The sequence below is a fragment of the Bactrocera latifrons genome, unplaced genomic scaffold (assembly GCF_001853355.1).
Source record: "Bactrocera latifrons isolate USDA-ARS-PBARC rearing strain unplaced genomic scaffold, ASM185335v1 scaffold_95, whole genome shotgun sequence".
Lineage (NCBI taxonomy): Eukaryota > Metazoa > Arthropoda > Insecta > Diptera > Tephritidae > Bactrocera > Bactrocera latifrons.
Window position 1 is genome coordinate 931,166 of NW_017537656.1, and position 9,816 is coordinate 940,981.

Genomic DNA, 9,816 nt, shown 5'->3' on the forward strand with positions numbered 1-9,816 from the left:
TGTATATATATATATTTTTTTTTTTTTTTTTGTATGCAAAGTCTTAACATTTAAATAATAATGTGAGAAAGTGTGAGCCTCTCTCGTTCATGTCTGCAGCTAAATTGGCTAACGCCAAAGTTAGTTTGCGCTCTCTGCTGCCGTCAACAACTACTGTGTGCGTATTTGCGTTCGTTTCAGCTAGGTAATCAGTCAACTAGTGAAATGAGTAGGGTCACATTTCAAACGAATTCCTCCTGCTCCAGCCATGGATGATTTAGGCATTCGGCCGCTGAGGCGCGTATTACGGGATTGTATTCGAGCATCGGTAGTAAAAAATCAGAGAATTTTTTAGCCTCTATGGGATCCCAATCATATTTTTCGATGAGTACGTTCAATAGACTCCACGGTTTCAATTTCGTAATGTTACGCAAGCTGCCTACAAGTTGCACAGAAAAACAAACGAAATTAAATCATTGAATATGAATTGCATATTGTAGTTTTTAATTTACCATAACTAGTGAAGAATTTAAGTCCATGTCTGCCGCGAAATATCACGGAAGGCGGTATGACGCCTAGTAATTCAATTATGTGCGCCAAATGATCTTCATCGCGTGAGTAAGTCTCGCCCATATGCGGATCAAAGAGATAATCACCGGTCGCCAGTTCGAAGGCAAGACAAGCTGTACTCCAAATGTCAGCGGAGAAAGTGTACGGTGCGCCAAGCAATACCTCTATGGAGCGATATTGTCGCGTTTGTATATCATCAGTGAAATGATGATACTGCGTAAAAGGAATTAAATACAATTTTTATTAATTTTTATGTTATTAATAATAATAAAAACAAGAAAGGTATAATATCCTTCACAACTGAATTTCGTATAGCGTTAAAGGGTATAAATATAATATAAAGATCTTTCTATTGATATTGATGTGAGAGTTTGTTTGGCAGTTATATGCTATACTGGTCTATGCCAAATTTCAAATGACTGAAAATGTCTTGTCGGTTTGTATGACAGCTACATATTGTAGTTGTCTGATCTGAACAATTTCTTCGGAGATTGTACGTGGCAGTGGTCTTATTACAGGTTCAGCTTGCACGAGAGGACGGACGCATATGTAGCCATTCACGCGAATTTTAACGTTTCTCGTCATGCTGATCATTTTTATATATAAAAACCCTATATCTATCTCGCTTAGTTGTAGGCGATTCGTACAACCTTTAGGTAAACAAAACTATTATACTCTGTAGCAAAATCATTCAAGTGTATAAAAATATATTAGTAAAGCTGCAGAACTTACGTCATAGCAGGCATTGCCCAAATCAGCAATTTTAACGCGTACATTGGTGTTGTTGATCAACGCTTGTATGGCATTTGTATAGGACTGGGTCTAGGAATTAAAAAGTAATAAGTTAAATAGGTTCTACTTTATAATATTAAAATTATAGCAAACGTATAATAAATACTTGAGTAAAAGTATGTAAAGAAATAATAGCGAACTGTGCAGTAAAAAAAAAATAATTAAATTATATACAATGATATGAATATGTAAAAAAATATATGCGCAAATACATAGACCACAAAACTGCTCGTAACTATTTAATAAATGTTTCAAAAATCTATGTCGTTGGTTAATGACACATGACCATTGTTAAAACTGCCAACTGCTCTCTCAAATATGTATACCCTTAAATAAAGGAGACGCGTTTAGCAAGTTAAACTCAACATTTTAGTCGACATTATTTTGACAATGAGCTTGTGTCAGCGTTTACAAGGATTTTTATGACAGGAGTAAATTTAGTTTTGGAAATGTCATGAGGAGTAGTGCTAGGCAAGTTCTTAAACTAAAAATGCTCATAAGTATGTATGCGCAATTGCAAACCAGAAAAGCTTAAAACTATTTCAAATAATACTAATCAATATAATATTTCATATAAAAATGTCTTTTAAATGTTCGCAAAACGCAAAACTTTCCAACGTTACAAACACTTATGAATATATAATAACATATATTTTTTTTTTTTTTTGTATAAATACTGCAAGAATTGACGAGTGTCAATTAATGTTTAAAAAGTAATAGCATGTTTCTACAAAGTATTGTATTTTTCTATGATATACGTGCACGTATTTATGTCAAACATATTTATGTAACATAAAAAGTTCCATAAATGTGTACTAAAAATTATGAAGTTTTCGTACAAAAAAAAACTTGTGTAATTAGATTGATGTTTTATTTAAAACAAGTACAATAACTGCCTTAACCACTTTGTGTAATTTTTTTACGTTTTTTATTGACGATGATTTATATTAACGTGGAAAATATGTTAAAAAAGTAAGAGCGATAGTTATTTTTATGCAATGTAAAGATAAAAGCAACTCTACTCGCAATACTACTTATAGAATCGTTATCGTTTATTGAAAAATTGCTTGCTTTCTTTGCTTGATAACTTTTTAAAAATTAAAATGTTTTCTTATTAAAAGATAGAAGGATAAATTTTAATAAGGAATTAAATAACATAATTTTGCTGGATAAATGATAAGCATTTTAAATACTTAAACAACAAATATTTGGTTTAAATGTTTTCTAACTAATTACTCTAAAGTTTAAGATCTTAAAAAAGTTTATTGGTATATTATATATATATATAATATATATATTATCGAAATCCTACTATTTCACTTTAAATAATATTTTTTAACCTATAAACCATTTAAAAGATAAAACAAAATAAATAAAAAGACCAACCAATATTCATGCCAATAACCATTTGAATATTAAAAAAAAATTCTTTGGAGATTAGTATGCTTTTTTAATAAATTATTTAAAATTTTTCACCAGTATATTGTTTATCTGCGGCATTTTTCTAATCATTTGATTGTTTTAATTTGTATATGATAATATCTTACTCTTTATTTTTAATAATAAATAAAATCCTATACAAAAGCCAAAGCTGCAAAATCATCTAACGTAAATGACTTGAATTTAAGCATAATTGTTATTGAAGTAAATCACACTTTTTGTGAACGCTACATTAGGATTTGCTATCCTTATGGCAGCTGAGGGCAATTATCGATAACAGTAAACTGTCACTAGTTATTTAAATGTCAGTTGAGTGAAATAAAAAATTTAATTTTTTTTATTAAAAAGGTATTATACTTAATTAATAAAGGAATTTAAAGTATTTTTTACGAAAACAAACAAATATAATAGGAGCTTATGAATACAAACGTAGCAGAAGTCACTAAGTATAAATTCACTGATATACTATTAAGGAACCAAATTAACATGGTGACATATATAAGGAAACTTGAACAATGCATTTCCGTTAAGCTAATAGACAACTGACTCAATAAAAGTAGCGTACTACAAAGTGGAAGGTTAAGGTACGTTGCAGCACAAACATATACAATTACTTAGGAATGTTGTATTTAGATACTTTAGCAAACTATGGATTTAAGTGCTTATACAGTTAAAGAATTATTATTTGGTTTTGGTCAGCACAAAACTATAAATGCACAGCATAAGTACAATTTATCAAAGGTATGTATGTAAACACATTAATACATACATACATACGTGTACAATTTGAGAGCAGAGTTACCTTTTCGGTAGCGGCATTTTTGCTATTTTTAACATCTTCGTTGTTATTTTGTGATGTTGCTTGTTGTTGTTGTTGTTGTATTARTGATTGTGCTTGTGTTGGTAAAGCTAGTGATGGTGCTTGTGACGTGAGTGATGGTAGTATCTGTTGTTTTTGCTGTTGTAGTTGTTGTTCATTGTGTGGTGCTTGTGCTTGGGTGTTTAGAGTAATTTGAGACAACGCATTATTAACGTCGATATTTTCGCTTTTTGTACTTAATAAACTTAATATTTCGATGCCATTGATTGCTTCGGTGGTAGTTGTTGTTGTTGTAGTAGTAGTAGTAGTTGTTGATGTTGTGCTTATCATGTCACCAATATTGCCGTCACCATCGATCGACTGCAAAAATATTTATGAAAAACGAAAAGAAAAAAAGGAACAAACGAATTGGACACAAACGATTGCAGGTGATTGCGGTTGTGAGAGTGCTGATGATGATGGTGGGTGGTGGCGAATGATATTGGGCGCATATTATTAGATGAGTGGCAAATAACTACTTAGCATATGTACATATGTATGTATTTAAATCAATTATTGTGAAAGGGCGTTATTAAAAGCTAGTGCGTTGATATACATAATAGGGTGTGTACCGTTTCCGGTTGAAGCCAAAATGTTATGACACTATTGCGTGTAGGGAAATGAAATTGATTTTGATAGCTGCTGCTGGTGCAATAATGAGTAATTATAACATAAAAATATTATAAAAAAAAAACTCATCGAAAATTTAAAAAAAAGTTGCCGGGAATGTGTGATTATTGCTGTATGATTGTTTTTATCATTTCATAAGCGTTATTAAACATGCAGTAATAACAAATATGTTATCTATTGCTCATTGTGTATATATAAGTGTATATATCTTGATCTTCAATTCGTGTTACTTAAACCCGTACTAAATTACTTAAAATTGTAAACAACTTGTACAACTTACCTTGGCAGTGATTTTCTTCTCGGCTCGATAGCGATTATTTATATTGCCGGTTGTCGCATAAGGTGTACCACCGCCTATTGAAGGGCTCTCTGTGCCAGCGCGTCCGCCACCTACACCATCATTTTCACCTAACAAAGTGGCTGAATATTTAGACGCCAACGATGATGCAGTCGTATTCGTATTAAATGTTGCATTGCTGTCATCCTTGCTAAGTGCCGTTATCGCCGCAGCTGTCATTGCTGCAGTTGCAACGGTAGTTGTTGGCAACGGCGTGGATGACGCGGAGGAATTATTGCCCGTACCCGTGCTGTTTGTTGTTGAAATATTCATATCGGTCATTGACCATTTACTGCGACTCTTCGCTTGCTTTTCAATGGAACTAACTGTAAAGAGTGTGAAAACTAAAAGTTAATAAAAATAAAACAACATAAAATGTTAGCTTTAATTGCACCCAAGCTACAATACCCCTCACAAATGAAAAGGTTTCCATACACGAACTGGATTTTAATCGACCAATTGCAAAAAAAAAAACATTTTCCATACAAAAACTTGATTTTGATCGCTAAGTTTGTTTGACAGCTTCATACCACAGTGGTCCGATATCGATATTTTCGACAAAATGTCAGCTTCTTGGCGAGGAAAGAACATGTGCACAATTGCAGAGGGATATCTCAAAAACTAAGGGACTAGTTCTCGCATATACAGTCAGGCAGACGAACATGCATAGCTAAATCAACTCAGCTCGTTATGGTAATTATTTATACAGTCTTCGGCGTTTTTTGGTTATTACAAACTTTGTGGCAAACTTAATATAGCTGTTGCAGATATATGTAATAATCAATATTAGTGAAACGACACTTACTATATGAATCCGGAAAGTCCGCACCCTTCACGCGTAAACTAGCGATTTCATCGTCAATTTGCTGATTCACCACTGACTCATTATCGATCACTAATAATATGTTCTCAGGCTTAATATCCGTATGTATAATACTACATTTTGTGTGCAAATAATCCAGACCCTCCAATACTTGTTTGATAATGTTGCGCACTTGACTTATGGCCAAACCCTGATAGTTATTCTTTACAATTAACTTATATAAACTGCAACCGAGCGCTTCAAAAACCAAACAATAATGTTTGCCATTAACGCCACGTATCGTAAAATGGTTTAGCAGTCGTACGATGCGCTCTCGTCGCATATCTAACGGATCTGCATCGCGTACGGCTTCGAGTAGACGTATCTCATCGGCGGCCGTTTCGATATAATGCGGAGCACTCTTTACTACCTTCAGTGCGACGTATTTCTCATCCCTGCAGTTGGTATAAAGTATACGAAGTGAAATATTAAAAAGCATAAAAAATAAATTGAAACTTACTTGAGATCTCTGCATAGCCAAACCGTAGAGAAATGTCCCCAACCAAGTTTGCGTACAACACGAAAACGATTGTCAAATATATCGCCAATTATAACTGGATGATAACCACCACGACAATACTGTAATGGATCCTCTTGCTCCTCTTCTGAACCGTATAAACTGCTATCCGGCGAATCGGGAAAGACATCGTCGGTGGTGCTCATTGTGCCACGAGGTTCGGAACTGCGAATGTTTAAAAGTTTGGTAGATTAATTAATTGAATAACTGAATTGCTGTAGTTAGGATTCAAATATTGCAATACAAAGCTGTTCTTAAAGCTACGGAATAGTGCCTGGATACAAAATAGAAGTATTGAACCAGTTCTGTCAATCCCAAATAGGGCTCTCATGACCAGTTCTGTGAGTTAAAGCGCAATACAACGAAACTTTTGAGCGACGAAGACCACCTGTTTACACCAATTTTCGTTAACTTGGTGCACCATTTCGGCTATGTGCGCAAATTATTGCCTTCGAGCTCCTCGTGCTTTGCTGGTTGATGGGTTTAAAGCTTTGATTGAACATACCCCCAAAGAAATAATAATAATAATATAGATTATAATAATTAAGTCGAATGATCTGACTGGGCCATATCTCTGCTTTCTCCCGACTGTATAAGGAAGCGAAGCAAATGAGCCTGGTAGTGAACGACGGCTAAACAAAATATCTCCCGACTTGGCTCCCACGTCACTTCAAAGTCTTAGATAACTTCATCTATCTTGGAACCAACATTAACACCAACGCCAGCCTCGAAATTCAACACGAAATAATAATAATAATAGGCAATTGAGAGTAAAAGTCCTCTCTCAACGAACAAAGACCAACTTCTATAACTCAATCATTATTCCCGTCCTGCTCTGTGGTACAGAGGCATGGACAATAAGGAAGGTACTGCGGAAGATTTATGGTCTTTTACGCATTGGTAACGTCGAATATCGCATTCGATTGAACGATGAGCTGTACGAGTTATACGACGACATTGACATAGTTCAGCAAGAGACAGCAGCTAGGCTGGCTGGTCATATTGTCCGAATGAATGAAAACACTCCAGCTCTGAAAGTCTTCGACGCAGTACCTGCCGAGGGAAGCAGAGGAAGACCACAGCTCCATTAGAAATACCAGGTGGAGAAGGACCAGGTTACACTTAAAATATCCAATTGCCGCCAATCTCGGCTATCACCGTATTAGCGGTGTCTACGCCAATAAAGAAGAAGAATAGCGGCAAATATCTTTGTCTATCTTGAAGGCCATGCTTTTCGCAAAAAGCTCTTATAATAGAATTAATTCTGCAACCTGACCGCCAGAAGCTATCACTTGGTATACGCAGGATTAAATAAATAGGGATTTAGTTCGTCTGCGGACGATATCTAGATGCGTTTGCTTGTTAGAAAAAGCTCGAGGCGTTTCTAACATCGTTTGGAAGCTATCAAAAAACCTCTCTACATATTTATTTTGCCCTGATCTGTATTTGGAAAACGGTTCAGCGACTGTTCAGACTTATTTAATGGTCTAAAACTCCCATGGCGAAGAAACTTAGAAACAAACAACTGTTATCTTCCAATGAAGACATCTTAAAACGTTTAGTGTATAAAAGTATGGACCAAGCACTACTCGCAAATATGTACATAGGCAATAACTTAAAAGCAGTCTCACAAAATCGAACACACACACACATCAGAGCAATAATTTCCGCTTCCGTTTCCGCATCCACCTCGATTTCATAGGCAGCGCCACCAATAGTCAACGGTTCCATGCGCACGGGCAAAAAGTTCTCATCTTCATTCGCCATCAAATAACTGGCACGTGCTGGCGATGTATTTGGCGGCGTCAAGAGCTCTAGTTGTTGCTTATGTATTAATTTTTGTTGCTTCAGCTCCAGCTTTTCCTGCGCCTTTTTCTGCTTGTGTGTCTTTTTCGAACGTATCGCAATCAAAATGGGACCCGCCGAAACGCATTTCCGTTTCTTAGTTATGCGTTTGCGGCGACGCTTTTCCTCAATCTCAAGCATGCGCTGGTTTGCAGCCTCAAGCGCAGCACGCAACTCTGACGGCGACACAAAATTGAAATCACAAACTAAATCACGTGTCACAGCGGGTGTTATACAAGTTGTCGGCGTTGTGGGCGTGTCGATTGAGAATGAAGCTCTACTCACTTTGACATCTGGTGCCAGCTCTTCAATGCGATTTTCCGCCATTACAAGCGGTAAATTCGTCATAACTGCTCCCGTCGTACCCACAATTGTTTTTGTGGCCGTTGGAGCTGCTGGCGCTTTGGCCGATTTTATCCAATGCATGAGAAAAAGGAAGAGCAATAACAAACAAACTTTGATGGCGAACATGAATACTTGATCGTTGGCGAGTAGTGTGGTCCAATGCGCCAAGCGCGTGCCATAATCGATGCCATAGTCCAGTGTGATGTGATAGATGTCTTGACAATGCTGCAGCGCTAGCAGCAGCGTAGGCCACATATGGTGTAGAAGGAGTGTATAATAGTGTGTGTAGAGTGCATGTAGTCGCCTCCAGCGTGGTGCATCTGCTAGTCCACAAATTTCCTGTTCTGGCGAGGTCAGTGCAAAGTCGTAAAACTCGACGCGTTCGCATGTATCCTGTGTGGTTACGATGGTGCTGTGTAGCGCATTGAGCAGCTGCTGGAGGTTGAGCGCGATTTTTTGCAGCGACGTTTGTATGTGATGCATGTTGTTCTCGTTATTATTTTTTAGTTCTGAGGACCGTAAATTAAACTAATCAAAGCATTTTTTGCATTGATTTTTTGCAATTTTTTTCACCTAAAATGTTGTGTAAAATATTACCTTAATTTCATGTTTCACGTTTTTTAGGGGAGCACAGTGTCTTTGGTAACATCGACCCTTATCATTAAGAATCATAGAGTTCTAGGGAGCCCTCAACAAAGTTCACTTTTCAATGGTTCCTGGAGTTCTAATTGGACAGTGTTCGATCGGAATTCAAGCAGTAAGATTGAACATTTTACCAGAGCAGAAAATGAGATAGACTCATATCAGCACTTTCTACTCGAATGTCCTGTTTTTGCCGTATCAAGGCTAAAACACCACATACTATAATATCATTTGTTATATACCCAAGTGGAGGATGGAGTCATGTGTACAAGTTAACGCAAGTCAGGAAAGTTCTCTGAGCGCCATTCACTTGGGAATGACCAGAAACGTTTTTTTTTTACATATGGCTGAAGCAGCTCACGACTTTTGGTCTTAGAACAAGCAAGCTGGGTAGCCAAAAAACAACCGTTTCAAATTGAGGTAAAGTAAGAAGTCGAAACAACCGTCCCCTGGGTTATTACCTGTCACGTAAAAAAGTCCCTTAATATAAAGTAAGAAAACAGCCTCGGACCTCTCTTTTGATAACGACCACTGCAAACACATTGAGGATTATGATTTAAGGGCATGCACCTGGAATGTTCGGTCCCTTAACTGGGAAGGTAGCGCTGCACAGCTGATTGATGTCTTCGTAAGAGTAAAGGCTGACATCACCGCATTCCGAGAAGTGCGATGGACCGACACGCGAGTAAGTCCTTCTGGCATTTACTACAGTGGCCATATAAAGGAGAGCAAATTCGGTGTGGGATTCGTGATGGGAGAGAGACTCCATCGCCGAGTACTGTACGGTGGATGAATGATGATGATTTCGCATCAAGGCGAAATTCTTCAACATATCGCTGATTTGCGCCCACGCGCCGATGGAAGAGTGGAACGATGTGACCAAAAACGCCTTCTATGAGCGTTTGGATGTCAAAATCGTGCTTGGCGACTTTAACGCCAGGGTGGGCAAGGAAGGTAGCTTTGACACAACAGTCGGTAAATGGATGTCAAAATCGTGC

The 9,816-nt window shown here is 36.9% G+C and overlaps 1 protein-coding gene across 4 annotated transcripts in view; it reads right to left on the reverse strand.

Annotated features, from left to right (window-relative positions):
- LOC108977768 (SRSF protein kinase 3) overlaps window positions 1–9,816 on the reverse strand; it is an 11,801-nt gene continuing 1,985 nt past the window's right edge. For 3 of the 4 annotated variants that reach the window (XM_018947653.1, XM_018947652.1, XM_018947651.1), the window contains exons 2-9: window positions 7,638–8,749; window positions 5,930–6,151; window positions 5,413–5,864; window positions 4,551–4,933; window positions 3,584–3,961; window positions 1,282–1,371; window positions 492–762; window positions 1–418 (exon numbers count right to left, since the gene is read on the reverse strand). In XM_018947653.1, coding sequence (XP_018803198.1) covers window positions 222–418; window positions 492–762; window positions 1,282–1,371; window positions 3,584–3,961; window positions 4,551–4,933; window positions 5,413–5,864; window positions 5,930–6,151; window positions 7,638–8,659 — 3,015 coding nt within the window. In that variant the 5' untranslated portion in view covers window positions 8,660–8,749 and the 3' untranslated portion in view covers window positions 1–221. The remainder of the gene's footprint in view (window positions 419–491; window positions 763–1,281; window positions 1,372–3,583; window positions 3,962–4,550; window positions 4,934–5,412; window positions 5,865–5,929; window positions 6,152–7,637; window positions 8,750–9,816) is intronic. The other variant, XM_018947654.1, reaches the window with a different exon arrangement.